General features: G+C 47.6%; 14 protein-coding genes across 14 annotated transcripts; all 14 read left to right on the top strand.

Annotated features, from left to right (window-relative positions):
- Window positions 1-18: 18 nt before the first annotated feature.
- LOC128682405 (uncharacterized) lies at window positions 19-8,239 on the top strand. The gene is made up of 2 exons (XM_064436944.1): window positions 19-499; window positions 7,007-8,239. Exons 1-2 carry the CDS (start codon window positions 92-94, stop codon window positions 7,664-7,666), a joined length of 1,068 nt encoding a protein of 355 aa, XP_064293014.1. The 5' UTR covers window positions 19-91; the 3' UTR covers window positions 7,667-8,239.
- LOC135310030 (histone H4) lies at window positions 1,302-2,070 on the top strand. Its single transcript, XM_064436963.1, has one exon. It carries the CDS (start codon window positions 1,398-1,400, stop codon window positions 1,707-1,709), a length of 312 nt encoding a protein of 103 aa, XP_064293033.1. The 5' UTR covers window positions 1,302-1,397; the 3' UTR covers window positions 1,710-2,070.
- LOC128682400 (histone H1B-like) lies at window positions 3,070-3,881 on the top strand. Its single transcript, XM_053767054.2, has one exon. The coding sequence runs from the start codon at window positions 3,153-3,155 to the stop codon at window positions 3,879-3,881; it is 729 nt and encodes a 242-aa protein (XP_053623029.1). The 5' UTR covers window positions 3,070-3,152.
- LOC128682401 (histone H2A) lies at window positions 4,691-5,499 on the top strand. Its single transcript, XM_053767055.2, has one exon. The coding sequence runs from the start codon at window positions 4,738-4,740 to the stop codon at window positions 5,110-5,112; it is 375 nt and encodes a 124-aa protein (XP_053623030.1). The 5' UTR covers window positions 4,691-4,737; the 3' UTR covers window positions 5,113-5,499.
- On the top strand, window positions 6,017-6,895 carry LOC128682404 (histone H2B). Its single transcript, XM_053767059.2, has one exon. The coding sequence runs from the start codon at window positions 6,099-6,101 to the stop codon at window positions 6,471-6,473; it is 375 nt and encodes a 124-aa protein (XP_053623034.1). The 5' UTR covers window positions 6,017-6,098; the 3' UTR covers window positions 6,474-6,895.
- A 226-nt stretch (window positions 8,240-8,465) lies between the features above and the next one.
- Window positions 8,466-9,234, top strand: LOC135310031 (histone H4). The gene has a single exon (XM_064436964.1). It carries the CDS (start codon window positions 8,562-8,564, stop codon window positions 8,871-8,873), a length of 312 nt encoding a protein of 103 aa, XP_064293034.1. The 5' UTR covers window positions 8,466-8,561; the 3' UTR covers window positions 8,874-9,234.
- Window positions 9,235-10,090: 856 nt separating this feature from the next.
- Window positions 10,091-11,035, top strand: LOC128682596 (histone H1B-like). The gene has a single exon (XM_053767409.2). It carries the CDS (start codon window positions 10,307-10,309, stop codon window positions 11,033-11,035), a length of 729 nt encoding a protein of 242 aa, XP_053623384.1. The 5' UTR covers window positions 10,091-10,306.
- Window positions 11,036-11,844: 809 nt separating this feature from the next.
- Window positions 11,845-12,653, top strand: LOC128682597 (histone H2A). The gene has a single exon (XM_053767410.2). The coding sequence runs from the start codon at window positions 11,892-11,894 to the stop codon at window positions 12,264-12,266; it is 375 nt and encodes a 124-aa protein (XP_053623385.1). The 5' UTR covers window positions 11,845-11,891; the 3' UTR covers window positions 12,267-12,653.
- Window positions 12,654-18,485: 5,832 nt separating this feature from the next.
- Window positions 18,486-19,338, top strand: LOC128682468 (histone H2B). Its single transcript, XM_053767157.2, has one exon. It carries the CDS (start codon window positions 18,542-18,544, stop codon window positions 18,914-18,916), a length of 375 nt encoding a protein of 124 aa, XP_053623132.1. The 5' UTR covers window positions 18,486-18,541; the 3' UTR covers window positions 18,917-19,338.
- A 287-nt stretch (window positions 19,339-19,625) lies between these two features.
- On the top strand, window positions 19,626-27,846 carry LOC128682469 (uncharacterized). Its single transcript, XM_064436943.1, has 2 exons — window positions 19,626-20,106; window positions 26,614-27,846. The coding sequence occupies exons 1-2, from the start codon at window positions 19,699-19,701 to the stop codon at window positions 27,271-27,273; spliced, it is 1,068 nt and encodes a 355-aa protein (XP_064293013.1). The 5' UTR covers window positions 19,626-19,698; the 3' UTR covers window positions 27,274-27,846.
- On the top strand, window positions 20,985-21,680 carry LOC135310037 (histone H4). Its single transcript, XM_064436970.1, has one exon. It carries the CDS (start codon window positions 21,005-21,007, stop codon window positions 21,314-21,316), a length of 312 nt encoding a protein of 103 aa, XP_064293040.1. The 5' UTR covers window positions 20,985-21,004; the 3' UTR covers window positions 21,317-21,680.
- On the top strand, window positions 22,677-23,488 carry LOC128682465 (histone H1B-like). The gene has a single exon (XM_053767154.2). The coding sequence runs from the start codon at window positions 22,760-22,762 to the stop codon at window positions 23,486-23,488; it is 729 nt and encodes a 242-aa protein (XP_053623129.1). The 5' UTR covers window positions 22,677-22,759.
- Window positions 24,298-25,106, top strand: LOC128682466 (histone H2A). The gene has a single exon (XM_053767155.2). The coding sequence runs from the start codon at window positions 24,345-24,347 to the stop codon at window positions 24,717-24,719; it is 375 nt and encodes a 124-aa protein (XP_053623130.1). The 5' UTR covers window positions 24,298-24,344; the 3' UTR covers window positions 24,720-25,106.
- LOC128682467 (histone H2B) lies at window positions 25,624-26,502 on the top strand. The gene has a single exon (XM_053767156.2). It carries the CDS (start codon window positions 25,706-25,708, stop codon window positions 26,078-26,080), a length of 375 nt encoding a protein of 124 aa, XP_053623131.1. The 5' UTR covers window positions 25,624-25,705; the 3' UTR covers window positions 26,081-26,502.
- Window positions 27,847-27,995: the final 149 nt, after the last annotated feature.

Below are 27,995 nucleotides of genomic sequence, written 5' to 3'. Positions count from 1 at the left end.
GCTCTCGAAATTTTCGCCTCATTCGCGTTCGGTTGCTAATCGAGTGAGGTCGTTCGTTCTCTGCATTTGTTTTGCTTTGCATTTGTTAGAAATGGCTCGTACCAAGCAAACGGCCCGTAAATCTACCGGTGGTAAGGCACCCAGGAAACAGCTAGCCACTAAGGCGGCTCGCAAGAGCGCCCCCGCCACCGGCGGTGTCAAGAAACCCCATCGTTACAGGCCGGGAACTGTAGCACTCCGTGAGATCCGTCGTTACCAGAAGAGTACTGAGCTCCTGATCCGCAAGCTGCCCTTCCAGCGTCTCGTGCGTGAGATCGCACAAGATTTCAAGACCGATCTTCGTTTCCAGAGTTCGGCCGTTATGGCTCTTCAGGAGGCCAGCGAGGCGTACCTGGTAGGCCTCTTCGAAGACACCAATCTGTGCGCGATCCACGCCAAACGCGTCACCATCATGCCAAAGGACATTCAGCTGGCGCGCAGGATCAGGGGCGAGCGCGCTTAGGCACCCAAATAATATAATACACAAATTCATCGTGAATGTATGTTGTGCGTGCGGTGTGGTGTTTACATGGTGTTTGTTCGTGGTCTGCCGTCTGTCTTGCCGGCAGTCGGTGACCAGCGTAAGACACTAAATAATAATATTCCACCGTATCGTTCATCCATACAACGGACGAACAAAAAGGCCCTTTTCAGGGCCGCACATGATTCTGATAATATAATTGTTTCTCTGTACACACTTTGCGAGTCTCTTCAACCGTTCACATAACTGGTTATATAGGTACATATCCATAGATAGTAGCGTACATAATTTTCAATTGCCTGACATAGATACATACATATGTAATTTTTTTCTTCTTAAATTAGACGGCGCGTTTGTATTTTGCACGCTGTCACTACATAGGCCTACCATACTACCATTAAAAGTCATGATTTGATTAGCATAGAACAAAATTAAAACTTGTACTCGAGCTGGATACATAGAAAAACATCTGAAAAAGTCAAAATTTATAAAATTGATTCTAAATAAATTTAAAAGACGTCGTTTACATTCGACGAGGAGTAGACACCGGATAGATTGTTTATGTATTAAATAATTAATGCAATTGTTGAAAATTAAATAAGATAATAAATATACCTATTTATTTCAATTATATATAATAAGTATATGTATGTTGTATGTACGTACGTAGGTAGGTACGCACGCAACGCAAGCCCAAAAGCATATCGCGCATGCATAGGTATCTCCCCACTCACTCGCTCGCGGCTCGCTCGGTCGCTTATAAATACGAGAATTTAGCCGGTTGCGAGAGGCATTCCGGCTGTAACTGTTGTAAGCATCGGTTGCGGTGCGAGCTCGTGATTTTCGCTGAAGTCAATCTCAATCAAACTACTACAAAATGACCGGTCGCGGCAAGGGAGGGAAAGGTCTTGGAAAGGGAGGAGCCAAGCGTCACAGGAAGGTGCTTCGTGATAACATCCAGGGCATCACCAAACCGGCCATCCGTCGTTTGGCCCGCAGAGGAGGTGTCAAGCGTATCTCCGGTTTGATATACGAGGAGACGCGTGGTGTGCTCAAGGTGTTCCTCGAGAACGTGATCCGCGACGCGGTCACTTACACAGAGCACGCGAAGAGGAAGACCGTCACCGCTATGGACGTTGTATACGCTCTGAAGCGCCAGGGCCGTACCCTCTACGGTTTCGGCGGTTAGAGCTGATGATTGATGAGTTACGCTCACACAATTACTCTACGCGTTGTGCCATGTATCTGTGTGAGATTTGTGATGTGATGTAGTAGCGAGTGGTGGTGAGTAACGTAGTGTATTATTCTATGCAGTCTACTGACTGATATGTTTAATACACTAGGTTGTGTCACGAACAAACTTAACACACACACACGCACGCTGCTGCTTCCATCCGTTCGCACTTTTACAGCAACTCAACGCTGTAACAAATAAAAAAGGCCCTTTTCAGGGCCGCATATGATTCCTTTTATCTCAAAATCGTTTCTAAGACTATGCGAACAGTCGATACCTACCACCTAGGTATGATATGGTCTCTCCTCTCTCTGATGCCTACCTACCTATGTATATATATATATATATATTCACAACACTATGTAATCAAGTTGTGTATAGGTATAATATAATATTTACCTACTTAGTAGGCAATAAATATAAATAATTGGCGATGAGCTTAGATCAGTCGAGAGTCTCTCTCTGGGACCCACCCGGCCGACTCGCATGTTGTTGGCTATGCTCTTGTCGTATCTATCTACCTACCTATATGTCTGTAGGATGTGTCTATGACTTTAAAAGACAACCCAATAGGCACGCGAACGAGAGAGAAATTTATAAGTATGCGACAAGATTGATAGGTATCAACTCTACTACCACTATCGCCGCCCCGTGAGTTTGCGTCTTATTTATATAGGTGTATTATTGCGATTGCATTTGGCGAAACGGTCGTTGTATGTGTTTGTATGCAACTAATACATATATAGGTATGATATTATCTTTTTTTTTTTCATCAAATACTATATAGGTGGTAGCTACACGCTGGTCGCCCGCGCTCTGCTGCTACTGACTGCTAGGCTGCCTCTTGTTTTACGACCCTAGATTTGATAGGCTCTAATGTGTACTATATATCGATGGATAATGACGAAACGTTACCGCTCGGGGAGTTCGATATGTTCGCTTTCGTCGGGCAAACGCGATACGCCCTTTATCACCGCTTTTATAGAGAAATAACACTTTTGAACACGACCCGGGCTGTTCGCGATATATTACTGCCAAAATAAACGCGTCTACGGTGCGATCCGGCCGCCGGGCGACCTCAACGATTGCCATGTGTCGTGGGTGAACTCAAAAATATTCATTCTAACGTGAAATTCTTTTTTCTCTCCGACTTAAAACTGTTTAAAAAATATTTATTCTGAACTTATGTAGTGAAAACTTGGAACATGTCGTATGAGAAAACGTCTCGCGGCAAATAGGTTTGCGTTACGGTAAACTCCGATGCGGGCGAAATGTTCGATATAAACTTGCAACTATACAACACATTCAGTTTACGTTACTTACGATCATCACCGCCTCTCCGGTCGGTATTGTTGTAATTTATCTATATTATCATTATTATCATCATCAGTCAGAGATATGGCAGACACGGCTGTAGCATCCGAGGCATCAGCGCCAGCGACGCCGGCGAAGAAACAGCCCAAGGCGAGCGCGGCCGCCGGTGGTGTGAAGAAGGCTAAAGCCAAACCTACTCATCCCAAAACTTCGGAGATGGTGAACAATGCCATCAAAGAGTTGAAGGAGAGGAGCGGCTCGTCACTTCAAGCGATCAAGAAATACATCGCGGCCCAATACAAAGTCGACGCGGAGAAATTGGCGCCGTTCATAAGGAAGTATCTCAAGAGCGCCGTCGAGTCCGGTGCCCTCATACAGACCAAGGGTAAAGGAGCTTCCGGCTCGTTCAAATTGGAATCGAAATCTGCGTCTTCCAAGAAACCGGCGGCCGCCGGTTCGAAGAAATCTGCATCTTCTGCGGCGGCCAAGTCCAAGAAAGCCACCGCAGCGGCCTCCGCCGCATCGAAGTCGAAGAAGGGAGCTTCTTCTGGCGCCGCCTCGTCGTCTGCCTCGTCGCCGTCCAAGGGCAAGGCGTCCTCCGCCGCTAAAGACAAGAAGGCAGCGGCAGCCAAGAAGAAGCCCGCCGCGGCAAAGAAAGCGGCCGCACCGGCGAAGGCGAAGGCCGCCGCAGCGCCCAAGGCGAAAAAGACAGCTAAACCGCCAACGAAGAAGCCGAAGGCGCCCAAACCGAAGAAGGCGGCCGCCACACAAAAAAAGGCCGCAGCGAAAAAGACACCCGCCTCCAAGAAGTAATCGCTCTGTCGTCGTCTCGGCAGCAGCAGCAGCTGTTCTTCTGTGTTATGTTGTTTGTTTGCTTGATGACTGTTGTTCATTGTCGCGGCGAAAAACAACCACCGTCACCCAACACGGCAACAACGGCACAAAGAAGGAGGGAAACGCAGCGCGCGCCGCGCACGCGCTGGCTCGCCTGGCCCACCTAACAAAAAGCCCTTTTCAGGGCTAACAATTTATTCTGTGAACTATTTATAAACACAGTTTCTTGACGATGTAGGTGTACCTGACAAACAGACAGTTGGTTACAGGTATATTCTATCTAATTCTACCCATGCCTGTGTACCACCTAGGTATCAAATGTAACTCATAACAAATCGTCCATTCGATTTTGCATCGCGCGAATGAGTTAAGTGTATGTAACAAACACACATCATACACCTACCTACATCCTCACAAACTCTTACGCATTTATAATAGGTAACCGGCTGGCTGTATCCATTTCATAGTAATAATAATAATAACATATCCCCACGCAAGCCTCTCAAAGGATCGGACTATGTGCCGTGAATGCCAAAAGGAGATACAAATAATAATAGACGCGCACTGTATGTAATCCTTAAACATATATATGTATGTGCATCATAATATCGGACCAACACAGTCAAAATGATACATTGATGAAATCATCGACGTTCTCCCCCCCACCCATTAACGTTACACTCATCGTTCATTGTACGTTTCGCGCACGGCGTGTCTCTTTATAACTATATAAGCGCGTGTTCCTTTTTTTTAAATCAAACTCGCTCTCGCTCACTTACAGTGCGCTAGTGTCTTGTGTTTGCGCTCGTTTTATTTTGTAAAAGAATTTGCAATTATGTCTGGACGCGGTAAAGGTGGCAAAGTCAAGGGAAAGGCAAAGTCCCGCTCGAACCGTGCGGGTCTCCAATTCCCCGTGGGTCGTATTCATAGGCTCCTACGCAAGGGCAACTATGCCGAGCGAGTCGGTGCTGGCGCTCCCGTTTACCTCGCCGCCGTGATGGAGTACCTGGCCGCTGAGGTTCTCGAGTTGGCCGGCAACGCTGCCAGAGACAACAAGAAGACCAGAATCATACCGAGGCATCTGCAGCTGGCCATCCGCAACGACGAGGAGTTGAACAAACTTCTGTCCGGAGTCACAATCGCCCAGGGCGGTGTACTGCCCAACATCCAGGCGGTGCTCCTGCCCAAGAAGACCGAGAAGAAGGCGTAAACATTTACGACACCTTCGTCACCCTCACCGCCACCGTGCGTGTTGTTGTTGTGTTTCGTGTTGCGTACCTTGCCGCTGTTACGCTACATATATGCTGCCGACGCACAACGGCCGGTGGTGGTGGTGATGATGGACGATGCACTGCGCCGCCGTCACTCATGGCTGATGGTGATTTTAGAAAAAAGGCCCTTTTCAGGGCCGCAATATGATTCGAGGAACAATAGTATATGTTCGTTTCTGTTGATACGACAACAAAGAGTTCGAGGCCCGGTATACATACATACATCATGACGTATTATTTATTTATTTGATTGATTGATTATCACACATACACGATAGGTATAGGTACTAGGTACTATCAATATAGACACAATAAATAAATAAATACGAAACAAGTATATCACAATCAATCAATAAATAAATTAAATACAAGTACATAGTAGTAACACTTAGGTAGGAGTGTAGGTAATTAGGTATTATCTCTACTTACCGTTCGGTTTGAATTCGCTGAACGCAGCGCCGTTGCCTCGGGTGCAGGTCGATACGCGCGGCACATTTACATCTTCTGGAAATATAGATAGATATGTAATTAACATTTCATTAATGACATATTATTATCTGGTACCTACGTTAAATTTTCTCGATCGATGATTGATTATAGATAGAATTAGATTTATACATATTTGCATTTGGTTTGATATTCATTCATTCCTATTTCACACCTAAGGCGGCAGCAAGGTACCTAGTAGTTGGAGGTGTGGGGAGGGGGGGGGGGGGGGTTTGACACACACACCCCCCCCCCCCCTCTCGTTCGGTGAATGCGTGAATCTGATTGGTGCACACGCTCGTTTACCCTGACACCGTTTGCGATCCAATCGAGTAAATATAATAAAAAATCTTGATATTTTGCGACACGAAACCAGTCAGTTGCCGACCGGAGCCAGTCTGTATCACCGCTGTTACCGTTGTCAATTAAATAAATAAATATGCCGCCGAAGACAAGTGGTAAGGCCGCCAAGAAGTCTGGCAAGGCCCAGAAGAACATCTCCAAGACTGATAAAAAGAAGAAGAAGCACAAGAGGAAGGAGAGTTACGCCATCTACATCTACAAGGTGCTGAAGCAGGTTCATCCCGACACTGGTATATCCAGTAAGGCGATGTCTATCATGAACTCGTTCGTGAATGACATCTTCGAACGCATCGCTGCCGAGGCGTCCCGTTTGGCCCACTACAACAAGCGTTCCACAATCACGTCCCGGGAGGTGCAGACCTCCGTGAGGCTGCTGCTGCCCGGCGAGCTGGCCAAGCACGCCGTCAGTGAGGGAACGAAGGCCGTCACCAAATACACTAGCTCTAAGTAAATCGTAACTACTGTGAGCCAGTGTGAACACACCGCCGCCTTTTTGAACTGTTCCACTGTTCAAAGGGAAAGGGTGGAAATGAGAAAAAGGCCCTTTTCAGGGCCACAATATCTTTCTGTTTGCTTTTAAATGTTTCTTGATAACGTCAAATAGTCTGAACGCAGCCCACATACGCACGCACATGCACACACACACACACACATACATACATACATACATACATGCCTACTCGTAACTTTTATAAACGAATAACATAATGATTCCTGCTATTTAACTGCTATATGTCAATTTTACAGATTAGGTAGTACGGTAGTAAACATACAACTATCTATAATACTGTTAATTAACTACGAGAGATTAAAAAATAATAGGTATATATGTATACATACCTATTTAATAATTAAGCGATAAATAAGAGAAAGAGGAAAAAAAAAACAGAAGTTAGATTTTTATTTTATTATTACATACCTATATAAGATAAATACGTTTTGTGAAAGAAAAAAAAAACTATACTTCAACTATAAATCAAAGAGAATTTCATTAAAATACCTATGGTGCATATATACGTATGTATTTATTTATTATTATTATTATTATTTTCATTTAAAACAACTATTCACCCATACCCATCATACCTATTCAGTTCAGGCGCTCGCGGCACGTCCGAGCGGCGCGATCTATATAAAGACACGCTCTCGAAATTTTCGCCTCATTCGCGTTCGGTTGCTAATCGAGTGAGGTCGTTCGTTCTCTGCATTTGTTTTGCTTTGCATTTGTTAGAAATGGCTCGTACCAAGCAAACGGCCCGTAAATCTACCGGTGGTAAGGCACCCAGGAAACAGCTAGCCACTAAGGCGGCTCGCAAGAGCGCCCCCGCCACCGGCGGTGTCAAGAAACCCCATCGTTACAGGCCGGGAACTGTAGCACTCCGTGAGATCCGTCGTTACCAGAAGAGTACTGAGCTCCTGATCCGCAAGCTGCCCTTCCAGCGTCTCGTGCGTGAGATCGCACAAGATTTCAAGACCGATCTTCGTTTCCAGAGTTCGGCCGTTATGGCTCTTCAGGAGGCCAGCGAGGCGTACCTGGTAGGCCTCTTCGAAGACACCAATCTGTGCGCGATCCACGCCAAACGCGTCACCATCATGCCAAAGGACATTCAGCTGGCGCGCAGGATCAGGGGCGAGCGCGCTTAGGCACCCAAATAATATAATACACAAATTCATCGTGAATGTATGTTGTGCGTGCGGTGTGGTGTTTACATGGTGTTTGTTCGTGGTCTGCCGTCTGTCTTGCCGGCAGTCGGTGACCAGCGTAAGACACTAAATAATAATATTCCACCGTATCGTTCATCCATACAACGGACGAACAAAAAGGCCCTTTTCAGGGCCGCACATGATTCTGATAATATAATTGTTTCTCTGTACACACTTTGCGAGTCTCTTCAACCGTTCACATAACTGGTTATATAGGTACATATCCATAGATAGTAGCGTACATAATTTTCAATTGCCTGACATAGATACATACATATGTAATTTTTTTCTTCTTAAATTAGACGGCGCGTTTGTATTTTGCACGCTGTCACTACATAGGCCTACCATACTACCATTAAAAGTCATGATTTGATTAGCATAGAACAAAATTAAAACTTGTACTCGAGCTGGATACATAGAAAAACATCTGAAAAAGTCAAAATTTATAAAATTGATTCTAAATAAATTTAAAAGACGTCGTTTACATTCGACGAGGAGTAGACACCGGATAGATTGTTTATGTATTAAATAATTAATGCAATTGTTGAAAATTAAATAAGATAATAAATATACCTATTTATTTCAATTATATATAATAAGTATATGTATGTTGTATGTACGTACGTAGGTAGGTACGCACGCAACGCAAGCCCAAAAGCATATCGCGCATGCATAGGTATCTCCCCACTCACTCGCTCGCGGCTCGCTCGGTCGCTTATAAATACGAGAATTTAGCCGGTTGCGAGAGGCATTCCGGCTGTAACTGTTGTAAGCATCGGTTGCGGTGCGAGCTCGTGATTTTCGCTGAAGTCAATCTCAATCAAACTACTACAAAATGACCGGTCGCGGCAAGGGAGGGAAAGGTCTTGGAAAGGGAGGAGCCAAGCGTCACAGGAAGGTGCTTCGTGATAACATCCAGGGCATCACCAAACCGGCCATCCGTCGTTTGGCCCGCAGAGGAGGTGTCAAGCGTATCTCCGGTTTGATATACGAGGAGACGCGTGGTGTGCTCAAGGTGTTCCTCGAGAACGTGATCCGCGACGCGGTCACTTACACAGAGCACGCGAAGAGGAAGACCGTCACCGCTATGGACGTTGTATACGCTCTGAAGCGCCAGGGCCGTACCCTCTACGGTTTCGGCGGTTAGAGCTGATGATTGATGAGTTACGCTCACACAATTACTCTACGCGTTGTGCCATGTATCTGTGTGAGATTTGTGATGTGATGTAGTAGCGAGTGGTGGTGAGTAACGTAGTGTATTATTCTATGCAGTCTACTGACTGATATGTTTAATACACTAGGTTGTGTCACGAACAAACTTAACACACACACACGCACGCTGCTGCTTCCATCCGTTCGCACTTTTACAGCAACTCAACGCTGTAACAAATAAAAAAGGCCCTTTTCAGGGCCGCATATGATTCCTTTTATCTCAAAATCGTTTCTAAGACTATGCGAACAGTCGATACCTACCACCTAGGTATGATATGGTCTCTCCTCTCTCTGATGCCTACCTACCTATGTATATATATATATATATATTCACAACACTATGTAATCAAGTTGTGTATAGGTATAATATAATATTTACCTACTTAGTAGGCAATAAATATAAATAATTGGCGATGAGCTTAGATCAGTCGAGAGTCTCTCTCTGGGACCCACCCGGCCGACTCGCATGTTGTTGGCTATGCTCTTGTCGTATCTATCTACCTACCTATATGTCTGTAGGATGTGTCTATGACTTTAAAAGACAACCCAATAGGCACGCGAACGAGAGAGAAATTTATAAGTATGCGACAAGATTGATAGGTATCAACTCTACTACCACTATCGCCGCCCCGTGAGTTTGCGTCTTATTTATATAGGTGTATTATTGCGATTGCATTTGGCGAAACGGTCGTTGTATGCAACTAATACATATATAGGTATGATATTATCTTTTTTTTTTTCATCAAATACTATATAGGTGGTAGCTACACGCTGGTCGCCCGCGCTCTGCTGCTACTGACTGCTAGGCTGCCTCTTGTTTTACGACCCTAGATTTGATAGGCTCTAATGTGTACTATATATCGATGGATAATGACGAAACGTTACCGCTCGGGGAGTTCGATATGTTCGCTTTCGTCGGGCAAACGCGATACGCCCTTTATCACCGCTTTTATAGAGAAATAACACTTTTGAACACGACCCGGGCTGTTCGCGATATATTACTGCCAAAATAAACGCGTCTACGGTGCGATCCGGCCGCCGGGCGACCTCAACGATTGCCATGTGTCGTGGGTGAACTCAAAAATATTCATTCTAACGTGAAATTCTTTTTTCTCTCCGACTTAAAACTGTTTAAAAAATATTTATTCTGAACTTATGTAGTGAAAACTTGGAACATGTCGTATGAGAAAACGTCTCGCGGCAAATAGGTTTGCGTTACGGTAAACTCCGATGCGGGCGAAATGTTCGATATAAACTTGCAACTATACAACACATTCAGTTTACGTTACTTACGATCATCACCGCCTCTCCGGTCGGTATTGTTGTAATTTATCTATATTATCATTATTATCATCATCAGTCAGAGATATGGCAGACACGGCTGTAGCATCCGAGGCATCAGCGCCAGCGACGCCGGCGAAGAAACAGCCCAAGGCGAGCGCGGCCGCCGGTGGTGTGAAGAAGGCTAAAGCCAAACCTACTCATCCCAAAACTTCGGAGATGGTGAACAATGCCATCAAAGAGTTGAAGGAGAGGAGCGGCTCGTCACTTCAAGCGATCAAGAAATACATCGCGGCCCAATACAAAGTCGACGCGGAGAAATTGGCGCCGTTCATAAGGAAGTATCTCAAGAGCGCCGTCGAGTCCGGTGCCCTCATACAGACCAAGGGTAAAGGAGCTTCCGGCTCGTTCAAATTGGAATCGAAATCTGCGTCTTCCAAGAAACCGGCGGCCGCCGGTTCGAAGAAATCTGCATCTTCTGCGGCGGCCAAGTCCAAGAAAGCCACCGCAGCGGCCTCCGCCGCATCGAAGTCGAAGAAGGGAGCTTCTTCTGGCGCCGCCTCGTCGTCTGCCTCGTCGCCGTCCAAGGGCAAGGCATCCTCCGCCGCTAAAGACAAGAAGGCAGCGGCAGCCAAGAAGAAGCCCGCCGCGGCAAAGAAAGCGGCCGCACCGGCGAAGGCGAAGGCCGCCGCAGCGCCCAAGGCGAAAAAGACAGCTAAACCGCCAACGAAGAAGCCGAAGGCGCCCAAACCGAAGAAGGCGGCCGCCACACAAAAAAAGGCCGCAGCGAAAAAGACACCCGCCTCCAAGAAGTAATCGCTCTGTCGTCGTCTCGGCAGCAGCAGCAGCTGTTCTTCTGTGTTATGTTGTTTGTTTGCTTGATGACTGTTGTTCATTGTCGCGGCGAAAAACAACCACCGTCACCCAACACGGCAACAACGGCACAAAGAAGGAGGGAAACGCAGCGCGCGCCGCGCACGCGCTGGCTCGCCTGGCCCACCTAACAAAAAGCCCTTTTCAGGGCTAACAATTTATTCTGTGAACTATTTATAAACACAGTTTCTTGACGATGTAGGTGTACCTGACAAACAGACAGTTGGTTACAGGTATATTCTATCTAATTCTACCCATGCCTGTGTACCACCTAGGTATCAAATGTAACTCATAACAAATCGTCCATTCGATTTTGCATCGCGCGAATGAGTTAAGTGTATGTAACAAACACACATCATACACCTACCTACATCCTCACAAACTCTTACGCATTTATAATAGGTAACCGGCTGGCTGTATCCATTTCATAGTAATAATAATAATAACATATCCCCACGCAAGCCTCTCAAAGGATCGGACTATGTGCCGTGAATGCCAAAAGGAGATACAAATAATAATAGACGCGCACTGTATGTAATCCTTAAACATATATATGTATGTGCATCATAATATCGGACCAACACAGTCAAAATGATACATTGATGAAATCATCGACGTTCTCCCCCCCACCCATTAACGTTACACTCATCGTTCATTGTACGTTTCGCGCACGGCGTGTCTCTTTATAACTATATAAGCGCGTGTTCCTTTTTTTTAAATCAAACTCGCTCTCGCTCACTTACAGTGCGCTAGTGTCTTGTGTTTGCGCTCGTTTTATTTTGTAAAAGAATTTGCAATTATGTCTGGACGCGGTAAAGGTGGCAAAGTCAAGGGAAAGGCAAAGTCCCGCTCGAACCGTGCGGGTCTCCAATTCCCCGTGGGTCGTATTCATAGGCTCCTACGCAAGGGCAACTATGCCGAGCGAGTCGGTGCTGGCGCTCCCGTTTACCTCGCCGCCGTGATGGAGTACCTGGCCGCTGAGGTTCTCGAGTTGGCCGGCAACGCTGCCAGAGACAACAAGAAGACCAGAATCATACCGAGGCATCTGCAGCTGGCCATCCGCAACGACGAGGAGTTGAACAAACTTCTGTCCGGAGTCACAATCGCCCAGGGCGGTGTACTGCCCAACATCCAGGCGGTGCTCCTGCCCAAGAAGACCGAGAAGAAGGCGTAAACATTTACGACACCTTCGTCACCCTCACCGCCACCGTGCGTGTTGTTGTTGTGTTTCGTGTTGCGTACCTTGCCGCTGTTACGCTACATATATGCTGCCGACGCACAACGGCCGGTGGTGGTGGTGATGATGGACGATGCACTGCGCCGCCGTCACTCATGGCTGATGGTGATTTTAGAAAAAAGGCCCTTTTCAGGGCCGCAATATGATTCGAGGAACAATAGTATATGTTCGTTTCTGTTGATACGACAACAAAGAGTTCGAGGCCCGGTATACATACATACATCATGACGTATTATTTATTTATTTGATTGATTGATTATCACACATACACGATAGGTATAGGTACTAGGTACTATCAATATAGACACAATAAATAAATAAATACGAAACAAGTATATCACAATCAATCAATAAATAAATTAAATACAAGTACATAGTAGTAACACTTAGGTAGGAGTGTAGGTAATTAGGTATTATCTCTACTTACCGTTCGGTTTGAATTCGCTGAACGCAGCGCCGTTGCCTCGGGTGCAGGTCGATACGCGCGGCACATTTACATCTTCTGGAAATATAGATAGATATGTAATTAACATTTCATTAATGACATATTATTATCTGGTACCTACGTTAAATTTTCTCGATCGATGATTGATTATAGATAGAATTAGATTTATACATATTTGCATTTGGTTTGATATTCATTCATTCCTATTTCACACCTAAGGCGGCAGCAAGGTACCTAGTAGTTGGAGGTGTGGGGAGGGGGGGGGGGGGGTTTGACACACACACCCCCCCCCCCCCTCTCGTTCGGTGAATGCGTGAATCTGATTGGTGCACACGCTCGTTTACCCTGACACCGTTTGCGATCCAATCGAGTAAATATAATAAAAAATCTTGATATTTTGCGACACGATGAATGCCCCTGGCTACACCATTTCCTCCCTTTGGATGTGTGACGGTAGTGTACACGGACCACAGTAGTTACAGTGCGAACCCAGTGCAGTGCAATATCGTGCGTGCGTGAGTGTGTAATCGTGTGCGGACTTATTGTGCGCCCGTGCGTGCCTCAGTGCGCGAGTTATTGGGATTGTGCGGGGTTCGGAGGGGAACGTTTTGTCCATTGCGCTGTCTGCGCTTACCGTCCGTCGGTATACTTTGGCTGTCTGTGGCCCGGCCCCTAAGCGGTTTCAAGCGAAGGGTTCCCCGGGCTCTGCCTAGCCGAGTTATTACTAGGCGACCGGATAAGCGCATTCGGTCGTACCAAGCCAGGTGAGTGAGACCTCTTTTTCGTCGCCGTCGGCGGGCCTCTGTTTCCGGGACTACCCTCACCAAATTTTTATTTGGGAGGTTGGCCCTGCCAGGGGGTCTAGGCATGTCATCCTCTGCTATGTGATTACGCATCGCAGAGGTTGAGATGCCGCCGCCGTCGAAGCCTACGAGGGCCACTTCGGGCGCTGCTTCGCCTAGGCGCGCCTCGGCCCATAAGCGGCCATTGAGACCCCAGAGGGTGAACAACCCTCTGGAATTCCTGAAAAGCCCCGGGGCTGCGTCCCTCATACAGAGGGCGATTGTAGCAGGACGCGCCCCCTCCCAGCCCCCGCCGTCTCCCTCCCCTGTCCAATCTGGAGGGGAGGAATTTTTCAGCGCCGAGGACGCCCCTACCGCGCCGAAGCCGCAGCGCGACCCGCGCCGTGCCTCGCGTTCCGCGACCGCCGTGCCCGCCGCGCCCGCATCCTCCGCGAGTACCGCCGCCGTCCCTAAGCCGTCGAAAACCGGCCCCGCGTACGAACCCACCCTTAAGGTGGCCCGCGTCGTATCGCCGCCGCGACTTCCGACCCCGGCTTGGGCGAAGATGCCCCCGACCCCCGCCCCGCGCTCTCCGCCCTCGAAGGCCTCCCCCGCGTCGCCACCGGTACCCGCTCCGCGCACACCCCCTCGTTCGTCCGCGCTATCCATGCCGTCGCTCGAGGAGATGGATGTCGTCGTGACGTCGCCGGTCACTAGTTACGCCGCCGCCGCCGCCGCCACCAACCCCTCGCGTAGGTCGCCTCCTGCCTCGCCGGCACCCCACACTTCCCAGTTGCCTTCTGCAACTTGTGCCCCCGCAAAAGTGCCACAATCCCCCCCGACTAAGCTGCCCCCCCGCCCCCGGTACCCACCCCTCATTGTGGAGCACCTCCCCGACTGGGCTTTCCATTTTAAGGAGCTCAAAAAGAGGATGGGCCACGCTCCCAACGCGCGCCCCTTCGGCAAAGGAGTGCGTTTTATGCCGCGCGAAGAGGACGAGTACCGCGCAGTCCAGCGGTACCTCACGCAGCTAGAAAAGGAAGCAGGTATTTCCTGGTTCTCTTACTCCCTCCCCGCAGAACGCAGCCTAAAGGTAGCCATTAGAGGTCTACCAGCCGACACGAAGCCGTCCGACATAGAGGACGAACTTCGCATCCTAGGCTTCCTGCCCGAATACGTGCGCCCCATACGCGCGCGTCAAGGCCGCCCGGGCTGCATATTTTTCGCGCAGCTCCAACGGAATGCTGAGACCATCCCCGCCATTTATGAAGTCAGCGAACTTCTATGCATGCCGGGGATCACCATTGAAGCCTGGCGTGGCAAAAAAGGCCCCGCCCAATGCCACCGATGCCAGCAGTTTCGGCACAGCTCCCACAACTGCCACCGCCGCCCCGCCTGTGTCCGCTGCGGCGAAGAGCATTTCGCTAGAGAATGCCCCCGCCCGCTAGAGGAACCGGCAACTTGCGCCAACTGCAAGGGCTCGCACACGGCAAACAACGTGTCCTGCCCCGTATTCCGTAAGGAGATGCGCAATAAGAAGGCAGGTACGGTCCTCCTGACCGCCGCCCCCAGCCGCCCCCCAAAAGCTGCAACAACCCCCGCCGCAGAAACGATGCCCACCTCCCTCATGGCAGAGGCCAATGCCCCCACTGAGCGCACGGATAAACCGAAGCGCCGTAGGCGACGAGGTAGGAAAGCCAAGGGCTCCCCCCCAGTCGAACAACCCCAGCCCCAGGCAGAGCAGCCCGCCCTCAAACCGCGCCCCACAGCTGTAGGAGGCAAACCGAAGCCCGCCCCTAGAAAGGCCACCCCCCCTCAGCAACCCGAGCCCCAACGTCCCGAACAGGCAAAGGACGCTACCAAGACGGGAAGGATGAACGTCCAGCCGGTCATCGACCTTCTAGTCGAGATCCTGGTTGCGTACCAAGCCGACCAGGACATCGTCCCCATAGTGCTCAGAGGAATGGCCTCACTACTGCCCAACAGTGTGTGACAAACCCCTTAAAATCATCCACTGGAATGCCAACGGACTTAACAAAGTCAGACGCAGCCTTCTGAAATCATTGGTAACCGAGCATAACGCCGATATCATTCTGATCTCAGAAACGCATTTGCGAGCATCGGATCAGCTGAAGTTCCCAAATTATCATGTCTATCGTTTTGATGCAGTCTCCGACCACGGCGCAGCTTACAGAGGCCTCGCCGTTTTGGTCAAGAGGAAAATTATCCATCAACCGATACCACGCGCGCAACTTCAGTCTATCTACGCACTAGGCGTTGAGATATGTATTGACTCTACTCCGACTCGTGTGTTCGCACTTTATAAACCACCGAACGATCAATTAAAAGTGGCCGATATCCATCTCCTACTGGACTCGTCCCTTCCAACGATCGTAGCCGGCGACTTTAACTGCAAACACACCGCCTGGAACTCCTCGCGTATATGCCCAAATGGACGCCGCCTCTTTGACGACTCTGAAAGAGTGGGTTACGAGGTGAGAGGCGCGGAAGTACCGACTCACTACCCCGGAGCCGCCGCCTACTTACCGGACGTAATCGATCTCACGCTGTACAAAGGCATTTCAGCGTCAAAGGTTACCACCGAAGTGCTCAACGACAACATGGACTCCGACCATCAGCCTGTCCTCGTAACAGTGGATGAGTCCCACACTGCCAAGCCAACCCCTCCCCCCAAACCCCGAATTGAGTGGGCTAAGTTCAGCACGTATGTAGAGCAGCACCTCTCTTCGACACCGGTCAGCAATGCGGCTGACGTAGAGCAGTTAGCTTCCCACATCTGTGAAATAACACAAGAGGCCCTAAAACAAGCTACTTCTGACACCGTTAGTACCCCCAAGAGACGCCCTACCCCCCTCTACATTCTAGAGATGATAGCCGAAAAGAGAACCCTGCGAAAACGCTGGCAACGAACCAGATGCCCATCCCTCAAAACTCGAGTGAACTCTATGTCAGCAAAGATTGCGAAAGCTCTGGAAACAGAGGCTTCCGAGTCTTGGCTACGGACCATGGAGTCGGCGAGTGACGACTGGACGTCTATTCACAGGCTCTGCAGGCAAGTTTCCAATAAGCCTCAGCCTATTCGCCCCCTCAACGCCTCCGACGGTACCCCCCGGTACAGAGCGGAAGATAGAGCGGAAATCTTCGCGGATAACTTAGAGCAGCGATTCAAACCGAACCCCTCTGATGACCCTCAGCAAGCTGAAGACATCCAGAAGCTCCTGGACGAGTACTTCCGTCGTCCCATTCCCCCGGACGAAGACCCCATAGTCTTTACCCCGGGTCAAGTCCTTAGGATGGTCAAGAAAACGAAGCTACGCAAAGCCCCAGGCCCCGATGGCATCCCCAACGAAGCCCTGCGACACTTCCCTCCGCGAGCAATCGCAGTTCTGACGCGACTCTATAACGGAGTCTTGCGCACGGGCCACTACCCCTCCATTTGGAAACTAGGTCGTGTCATCATGCTTCCCAAGCCCCACAAAAATGTCTTGAATCCAGGGAGTTACCGCCCCATTACGCTACTCGCTACCATCTCCAAGGTGTTCGAGAAATTGTTATTACTACATCTCACACCTCACTTGACCCCCAGAAACGAGCAATTCGGCTTTCGAGCCGAGCACTCCACCACGCTCCAACTCACAAGGGTACTACACCATATGACGACAGCCTTCAATAAAGGGGAAAAAACCGTAGGTGTTTTTCTCGACATGGAAGGAGCGTTCGACCGTGTCTGGCACCCAGGTCTGATCTACAAATTGTCCACCTCTACGACTCCCCGTCGAATCGTCAAGACCGTGGCCAACTTCCTCGTAGACAGACAGTTCCAAGTAGCAGTCGAAGACGCCACCTCTACAGTACGCACCATAGAGGCCGGCGTTCCCCAAGGCAGTTGCCTCTCTCCCGTACTCTACGCGCGATACACCGATGACATCCCTTTAGAAAAAGGTTCTCACCTAGCCCTGTATGCCGACGACGCAGCGTACTACGCTTCGTCACTCAGTCCGATACATGCCGCCAAGGTAGTCCAGAGAACCCTCGATGCCCTCCCCGAATGGTTATCCCGCTGGAGGCTGTCGATCAATGTAGCTAAAACGCAAGCCATTGTGGTAAGCCGCACCGCTCTGCCTCCTCCTCTCCGTCTACAGGACCAAGAGATCGCTTGGACTAGCCCGGTTAAATACCTGGGCGTCCAAATCGATCGGCGCCTGACGATGAAGGATCAAGTTAACGCCGTTATCAACTCTACTCGTGCTGCCCGAGCCGTTTTGCGTCCCGTCTTAAACTCAGTTCTCCCCTTAAAAGTGAAACTCGGTGTGTATAAAACATACATACGGCCCCGACTGACATACGCCGCTCCAGCGTGGTACGCGCTCACTAACCAGACGCGCAAAAATCAGCTGGAGGCCCAACAATCGATTTCACTCCGAGTCATCACGAAAGCCCCCCGTTACGTGAGGAACTCTACGATCCAAAAAGGATTGCAGATGGAAAGCCTAGATGCCCATATTAGGCATCTAACGAGGAGGCTACTTAAGCGTGTAGACGAGTCGACCCTGCCACACATACAGGAGTTGGCCCCGTACCACGCCCGTCCTCCCGACTCTAAGCAGTTCCCTAGAGACCTCATAACAGACCCCCAGTGACCCCCCCATTACATAGGTTTGTCTCTTCTTATCCCGCCCGCTGAGATAGCTCGCCGGCCCTTCCCGGCTTGAGCGGATATCGCGACCTGAGATAGGTAGTAGGACAGACCCCATTCTTGTGGCACTTTCCCAACCCAACGACCTGTCTGTTTTGACAGACAGCGACCGACACCTCAGTAAAGAGGCCGTTGCCTCGTCACTGATTCCCCATCCCCTTACCGGAATGAGACGAAAGCCCACGATTTTGCGACACGAAACCAGTCAGTTGCCGACCGGAGCCAGTCTGTATCACCGCTGTTACCGTTGTCAATTAAATAAATAAATATGCCGCCGAAGACAAGTGGTAAGGCCGCCAAGAAGTCTGGCAAGGCCCAGAAGAACATCTCCAAGACTGATAAAAAGAAGAAGAAGCACAAGAGGAAGGAGAGTTACGCCATCTACATCTACAAGGTGCTGAAGCAGGTTCATCCCGACACTGGTATATCCAGTAAGGCGATGTCTATCATGAACTCGTTCGTGAATGACATCTTCGAACGCATCGCTGCCGAGGCGTCCCGTTTGGCCCACTACAACAAGCGTTCCACAATCACGTCCCGGGAGGTGCAGACCTCCGTGAGGCTGCTGCTGCCCGGCGAGCTGGCCAAGCACGCCGTCAGTGAGGGAACGAAGGCCGTCACCAAATACACTAGCTCTAAGTAAATCGTAACTACTGTGAGCCAGTGTGAACACACCGCCGCCTTTTTGAACTGTTCCACTGTTCAAAGGGAAAGGGTGGAAATGAGAAAAAGGCCCTTTTCAGGGCCACAATATCTTTCTGTTTGCTTTTAAATGTTTCTTGATAACGTCAAATAGTCTGAACGCAGCCCACATACGCACGCACATGCACACACACACACACACATACATACATACATACATACATGCCTACTCGTAACTTTTATAAACGAATAACATAATGATTCCTGCTATTTAACTGCTATATGTCAATTTTACAGATTAGGTAGTACGGTAGTAAACATACAACTATCTATAATACTGTTAATTAACTACGAGAGATTAAAAAATAATAGGTATATATGTATACATACCTATTTAATAATTAAGCGATAAATAAGAGAAAGAGGAAAAAAAAAACAGAAGTTAGATTTTTATTTTATTATTACATACCTATATAAGATAAATACGTTTTGTGAAAGAAAAAAAAAACTATACTTCAACTATAAATCAAAGAGAATTTCATTAAAATACCTATGGTGCATATATACGTATGTATTTATTTATTATTATTATTATTATTTTCATTTAAAACAACTATTCACCCATACCCATCATACCTATTCAGTTCAGGCGCTCGCGGCACGTCCGAGCGGCGCGATCTATATAAAGACACGCTCTCGAAATTTTCGCCTCATTCGCGTTCGGTTGCTAATCGAGTGAGGTCGTTCGTTCTCTGCATTTGTTTTGCTTTGCATTTGTTAGAAATGGCTCGTACCAAGCAAACGGCCCGTAAATCTACCGGTGGTAAGGCACCCAGGAAACAGCTAGCCACTAAGGCGGCTCGCAAGAGCGCCCCCGCCACCGGCGGTGTCAAGAAACCCCATCGTTACAGGCCGGGAACTGTAGCACTCCGTGAGATCCGTCGTTACCAGAAGAGTACTGAGCTCCTGATCCGCAAGCTGCCCTTCCAGCGTCTCGTGCGTGAGATCGCACAAGATTTCAAGACCGATCTTCGTTTCCAGAGTTCGGCCGTTATGGCTCTTCAGGAGGCCAGCGAGGCGTACCTGGTAGGCCTCTTCGAAGACACCAATCTGTGCGCGATCCACGCCAAACGCGTCACCATCATGCCAAAGGACATTCAGCTGGCGCGCAGGATCAGGGGCGAGCGCGCTTAGGCACCCAAATAATATAATACACAAATTCATCGTGAATGTATGTTGTGCGTGCGGTGTGGTGTTTACATGGTGTTTGTTCGTGGTCTGCCGTCTGTCTTGCCGGCAGTCGGTGACCAGCGTAAGACACTAAATAATAATATTCCACCGTATCGTTCATCCATACAACGGACGAACAAAAAGGCCCTTTTCAGGGCCGCACATGATTCTGATAATATAATTGTTTCTCTGTACACACTTTGCGAGTCTCTTCAACCGTTCACATAACTGGTTATATAGGTACATATCCATAGATAGTAGCGTACATAATTTTCAATTGCCTGACATAGATACATACATATGTAATTTTTTTCTTCTTAAATTAGACGGCGCGTTTGTATTTTGCACGCTGTCACTACATAGGCCTACCATACTACCATTAAAAGTCATGATTTGATTAGCATAGAACAAAATTAAAACTTGTACTCGAGCTGGATACATAGAAAAACATCTGAAAAAGTCAAAATTTATAAAATTGATTCTAAATAAATTTAAAAGACGTCGTTTACATTCGACGAGGAGTAGACACCGGATAGATTGTTTATGTATTAAATAATTAATGCAATTGTTGAAAATTAAATAAGATAATAAATATACCTATTTATTTCAATTATATATAATAAGTATATGTATGTTGTATGTACGTACGTAGGTAGGTACGCACGCAACGCAAGCCCAAAAGCATATCGCGCATGCATAGGTATCTCCCCACTCACTCGCTCGCGGCTCGCTCGGTCGCTTATAAATACGAGAATTTAGCCGGTTGCGAGAGGCATTCCGGCTGTAACTGTTGTAAGCATCGGTTGCGGTGCGAGCTCGTGATTTTCGCTGAAGTCAATCTCAATCAAACTACTACAAAATGACCGGTCGCGGCAAGGGAGGGAAAGGTCTTGGAAAGGGAGGAGCCAAGCGTCACAGGAAGGTGCTTCGTGATAACATCCAGGGCATCACCAAACCGGCCATCCGTCGTTTGGCCCGCAGAGGAGGTGTCAAGCGTATCTCCGGTTTGATATACGAGGAGACGCGTGGTGTGCTCAAGGTGTTCCTCGAGAACGTGATCCGCGACGCGGTCACTTACACAGAGCACGCGAAGAGGAAGACCGTCACCGCTATGGACGTTGTATACGCTCTGAAGCGCCAGGGCCGTACCCTCTACGGTTTCGGCGGTTAGAGCTGATGATTGATGAGTTACGCTCACACAATTACTCTACGCGTTGTGCCATGTATCTGTGTGAGATTTGTGATGTGATGTAGTAGCGAGTGGTGGTGAGTAACGTAGTGTATTATTCTATGCAGTCTACTGACTGATATGTTTAATACACTAGGTTGTGTCACGAACAAACTTAACACACACACACGCACGCTGCTGCTTCCATCCGTTCGCACTTTTACAGCAACTCAACGCTGTAACAAATAAAAAAGGCCCTTTTCAGGGCCGCATATGATTCCTTTTATCTCAAAATCGTTTCTAAGACTATGCGAACAGTCGATACCTACCACCTAGGTATGATATGGTCTCTCCTCTCTCTGATGCCTACCTACCTATGTATATATATATATATATATTCACAACACTATGTAATCAAGTTGTGTATAGGTATAATATAATATTTACCTACTTAGTAGGCAATAAATATAAATAATTGGCGATGAGCTTAGATCAGTCGAGAGTCTCTCTCTGGGACCCACCCGGCCGACTCGCATGTTGTTGGCTATGCTCTTGTCGTATCTATCTACCTACCTATATGTCTGTAGGATGTGTCTATGACTTTAAAAGACAACCCAATAGGCACGCGAACGAGAGAGAAATTTATAAGTATGCGACAAGATTGATAGGTATCAACTCTACTACCACTATCGCCGCCCCGTGAGTTTGCGTCTTATTTATATAGGTGTATTATTGCGATTGCATTTGGCGAAACGGTCGTTGTATGTGTTTGTATGCAACTAATACATATATAGGTATGATATTATCTTTTTTTTTTTCATCAAATACTATATAGGTGGTAGCTACACGCTGGTCGCCCGCGCTCTGCTGCTACTGACTGCTAGGCTGCCTCTTGTTTTACGACCCTAGATTTGATAGGCTCTAATGTGTACTATATATCGATGGATAATGACGAAACGTTACCGCTCGGGGAGTTCGATATGTTCGCTTTCGTCGGGCAAACGCGATACGCCCTTTATCACCGCTTTTATAGAGAAATAACACTTTTGAACACGACCCGGGCTGTTCGCGATATATTACTGCCAAAATAAACGCGTCTACGGTGCGATCCGGCCGCCGGGCGACCTCAACGATTGCCATGTGTCGTGGGTGAACTCAAAAATATTCATTCTAACGTGAAATTCTTTTTTCTCTCCGACTTAAAACTGTTTAAAAAATATTTATTCTGAACTTATGTAGTGAAAACTTGGAACATGTCGTATGAGAAAACGTCTCGCGGCAAATAGGTTTGCGTTACGGTAAACTCCGATGCGGGCGAAATGTTCGATATAAACTTGCAACTATACAACACATTCAGTTTACGTTACTTACGATCATCACCGCCTCTCCGGTCGGTATTGTTGTAATTTATCTATATTATCATTATTATCATCATCAGTCAGAGATATGGCAGACACGGCTGTAGCATCCGAGGCATCAGCGCCAGCGACGCCGGCGAAGAAACAGCCCAAGGCGAGCGCGGCCGCCGGTGGTGTGAAGAAGGCTAAAGCCAAACCTACTCATCCCAAAACTTCGGAGATGGTGAACAATGCCATCAAAGAGTTGAAGGAGAGGAGCGGCTCGTCACTTCAAGCGATCAAGAAATACATCGCGGCCCAATACAAAGTCGACGCGGAGAAATTGGCGCCGTTCATAAGGAAGTATCTCAAGAGCGCCGTCGAGTCCGGTGCCCTCATACAGACCAAGGGTAAAGGAGCTTCCGGCTCGTTCAAATTGGAATCGAAATCTGCGTCTTCCAAGAAACCGGCGGCCGCCGGTTCGAAGAAATCTGCATCTTCTGCGGCGGCCAAGTCCAAGAAAGCCACCGCAGCGGCCTCCGCCGCATCGAAGTCGAAGAAGGGAGCTTCTTCTGGCGCCGCCTCGTCGTCTGCCTCGTCGCCGTCCAAGGGCAAGGCGTCCTCCGCCGCTAAAGACAAGAAGGCAGCGGCAGCCAAGAAGAAGCCCGCCGCGGCAAAGAAAGCGGCCGCACCGGCGAAGGCGAAGGCCGCCGCAGCGCCCAAGGCGAAAAAGACAGCTAAACCGCCAACGAAGAAGCCGAAGGCGCCCAAACCGAAGAAGGCGGCCGCCACACAAAAAAAGGCCGCAGCGAAAAAGACACCCGCCTCCAAGAAGTAATCGCTCTGTCGTCGTCTCGGCAGCAGCAGCAGCTGTTCTTCTGTGTTATGTTGTTTGTTTGCTTGATGACTGTTGTTCATTGTCGCGGCGAAAAACAACCACCGTCACCCAACACGGCAACAACGGCACAAAGAAGGAGGGAAACGCAGCGCGCGCCGCGCACGCGCTGGCTCGCCTGGCCCACCTAACAAAAAGCCCTTTTCAGGGCTAACAATTTATTCTGTGAACTATTTATAAACACAGTTTCTTGACGATGTAGGTGTACCTGACAAACAGACAGTTGGTTACAGGTATATTCTATCTAATTCTACCCATGCCTGTGTACCACCTAGGTATCAAATGTAACTCATAACAAATCGTCCATTCGATTTTGCATCGCGCGAATGAGTTAAGTGTATGTAACAAACACACATCATACACCTACCTACATCCTCACAAACTCTTACGCATTTATAATAGGTAACCGGCTGGCTGTATCCATTTCATAGTAATAATAATAATAACATATCCCCACGCAAGCCTCTCAAAGGATCGGACTATGTGCCGTGAATGCCAAAAGGAGATACAAATAATAATAGACGCGCACTGTATGTAATCCTTAAACATATATATGTATGTGCATCATAATATCGGACCAACACAGTCAAAATGATACATTGATGAAATCATCGACGTTCTCCCCCCCACCCATTAACGTTACACTCATCGTTCATTGTACGTTTCGCGCACGGCGTGTCTCTTTATAACTATATAAGCGCGTGTTCCTTTTTTTTAAATCAAACTCGCTCTCGCTCACTTACAGTGCGCTAGTGTCTTGTGTTTGCGCTCGTTTTATTTTGTAAAAGAATTTGCAATTATGTCTGGACGCGGTAAAGGTGGCAAAGTCAAGGGAAAGGCAAAGTCCCGCTCGAACCGTGCGGGTCTCCAATTCCCCGTGGGTCGTATTCATAGGCTCCTACGCAAGGGCAACTATGCCGAGCGAGTCGGTGCTGGCGCTCCCGTTTACCTCGCCGCCGTGATGGAGTACCTGGCCGCTGAGGTTCTCGAGTTGGCCGGCAACGCTGCCAGAGACAACAAGAAGACCAGAATCATACCGAGGCATCTGCAGCTGGCCATCCGCAACGACGAGGAGTTGAACAAACTTCTGTCCGGAGTCACAATCGCCCAGGGCGGTGTACTGCCCAACATCCAGGCGGTGCTCCTGCCCAAGAAGACCGAGAAGAAGGCGTAAACATTTACGACACCTTCGTCACCCTCACCGCCACCGTGCGTGTTGTTGTTGTGTTTCGTGTTGCGTACCTTGCCGCTGTTACGCTACATATATGCTGCCGACGCACAACGGCCGGTGGTGGTGGTGATGATGGACGATGCACTGCGCCGCCGTCACTCATGGCTGATGGTGATTTTAGAAAAAAGGCCCTTTTCAGGGCCGCAATATGATTCGAGGAACAATAGTATATGTTCGTTTCTGTTGATACGACAACAAAGAGTTCGAGGCCCGGTATACATACATACATCATGACGTATTATTTATTTATTTGATTGATTGATTATCACACATACACGATAGGTATAGGTACTAGGTACTATCAATATAGACACAATAAATAAATAAATACGAAACAAGTATATCACAATCAATCAATAAATAAATTAAATACAAGTACATAGTAGTAACACTTAGGTAGGAGTGTAGGTAATTAGGTATTATCTCTACTTACCGTTCGGTTTGAATTCGCTGAACGCAGCGCCGTTGCCTCGGGTGCAGGTCGATACGCGCGGCACATTTACATCTTCTGGAAATATAGATAGATATGTAATTAACATTTCATTAATGACATATTATTATCTGGTACCTACGTTAAATTTTCTCGATCGATGATTGATTATAGATAGAATTAGATTTATACATATTTGCATTTGGTTTGATATTCATTCATTCCTATTTCACACCTAAGGCGGCAGCAAGGTACCTAGTAGTTGGAGGTGTGGGGAGGGGGGGGGGGGGGGTTTGACACACACACCCCCCCCCCCCCTCTCGTTCGGTGAATGCGTGAATCTGATTGGTGCACACGCTCGTTTACCCTGACACCGTTTGCGATCCAATCGAGTAAATATAATAAAAAATCTTGATATTTTGCGACACGAAACCAGTCAGTTGCCGACCGGAGCCAGTCTGTATCACCGCTGTTACCGTTGTCAATTAAATAAATAAATATGCCGCCGAAGACAAGTGGTAAGGCCGCCAAGAAGTCTGGCAAGGCCCAGAAGAACATCTCCAAGACTGATAAAAAGAAGAAGAAGCACAAGAGGAAGGAGAGTTACGCCATCTACATCTACAAGGTGCTGAAGCAGGTTCATCCCGACACTGGTATATCCAGTAAGGCGATGTCTATCATGAACTCGTTCGTGAATGACATCTTCGAACGCATCGCTGCCGAGGCGTCCCGTTTGGCCCACTACAACAAGCGTTCCACAATCACGTCCCGGGAGGTGCAGACCTCCGTGAGGCTGCTGCTGCCCGGCGAGCTGGCCAAGCACGCCGTCAGTGAGGGAACGAAGGCCGTCACCAAATACACTAGCTCTAAGTAAATCGTAACTACTGTGAGCCAGTGTGAACACACCGCCGCCTTTTTGAACTGTTCCACTGTTCAAAGGGAAAGGGTGGAAATGAGAAAAAGGCCCTTTTCAGGGCCACAATATCTTTCTGTTTGCTTTTAAATGTTTCTTGATAACGTCAAATAGTCTGAACGCAGCCCACATACGCACGCACATGCACACACACACACACACATACATACATACATACATACATGCCTACTCGTAACTTTTATAAACGAATAACATAATGATTCCTGCTATTTAACTGCTATATGTCAATTTTACAGATTAGGTAGTACGGTAGTAAACATACAACTATCTATAATACTGTTAATTAACTACGAGAGATTAAAAAATAATAGGTATATATGTATACATACCTATTTAATAATTAAGCGATAAATAAGAGAAAGAGGAAAAAAAAAACAGAAGTTAGATTTTTATTTTATTATTACATACCTATATAAGATAAATACGTTTTGTGAAAGAAAAAAAAAACTATACTTCAACTATAAATCAAAGAGAATTTCATTAAAATACCTATGGTGCATATATACGTATGTATTTATTTATTATTATTATTATTATTTTCATTTAAAACAACTATTCACCCATACCCATCATACCTATTCAGTTCAGGCGCTCGCGGCACGTCCGAGCGGCGCGATCTATATAAAGACACGCTCTCGAAATTTTCGCCTCATTCGCGTTCGGTTGCTAATCGAGTGAGGTCGTTCGTTCTCTGCATTTGTTTTGCTTTGCATTTGTTAGAAATGGCTCGTACCAAGCAAACGGCCCGTAAATCTACCGGTGGTAAGGCACCCAGGAAACAGCTAGCCACTAAGGCGGCTCGCAAGAGCGCCCCCGCCACCGGCGGTGTCAAGAAACCCCATCGTTACAGGCCGGGAACTGTAGCACTCCGTGAGATCCGTCGTTACCAGAAGAGTACTGAGCTCCTGATCCGCAAGCTGCCCTTCCAGCGTCTCGTGCGTGAGATCGCACAAGATTTCAAGACCGATCTTCGTTTCCAGAGTTCGGCCGTTATGGCTCTTCAGGAGGCCAGCGAGGCGTACCTGGTAGGCCTCTTCGAAGACACCAATCTGTGCGCGATCCACGCCAAACGCGTCACCATCATGCCAAAGGACATTCAGCTGGCGCGCAGGATCAGGGGCGAGCGCGCTTAGGCACCCAAATAATATAATACACAAATTCATCGTGAATGTATGTTGTGCGTGCGGTGTGGTGTTTACATGGTGTTTGTTCGTGGTCTGCCGTCTGTCTTGCCGGCAGTCGGTGACCAGCGTAAGACACTAAATAATAATATTCCACCGTATCGTTCATCCATACAACGGACGAACAAAAAGGCCCTTTTCAGGGCCGCACATGATTCTGATAATATAATTGTTTCTCTGTACACACTTTGCGAGTCTCTTCAACCGTTCACATAACTGGTTATATAGGTACATATCCATAGATAGTAGCGTACATAATTTTCAATTGCCTGACATAGATACATACATATGTAATTTTTTTCTTCTTAAATTAGACGGCGCGTTTGTATTTTGCACGCTGTCACTACATAGGCCTACCATACTACCATTAAAAGTCATGATTTGATTAGCATAGAACAAAATTAAAACTTGTACTCGAGCTGGATACATAGAAAAACATCTGAAAAAGTCAAAATTTATAAAATTGATTCTAAATAAATTTAAAAGACGTCGTTTACATTCGACGAGGAGTAGACACCGGATAGATTGTTTATGTATTAAATAATTAATGCAATTGTTGAAAATTAAATAAGATAATAAATATACCTATTTATTTCAATTATATATAATAAGTATATGTATGTTGTATGTACGTACGTAGGTAGGTACGCACGCAACGCAAGCCCAAAAGCATA

Source organism: Plodia interpunctella, chromosome 30 (assembly GCF_027563975.2).
Source record: "Plodia interpunctella isolate USDA-ARS_2022_Savannah chromosome 30, ilPloInte3.2, whole genome shotgun sequence".
NCBI classification, from domain to species: Eukaryota; Metazoa; Arthropoda; class Insecta; order Lepidoptera; family Pyralidae; genus Plodia; species Plodia interpunctella.
This window is presented reverse-complemented; position numbering and strand designations above follow the sequence as displayed.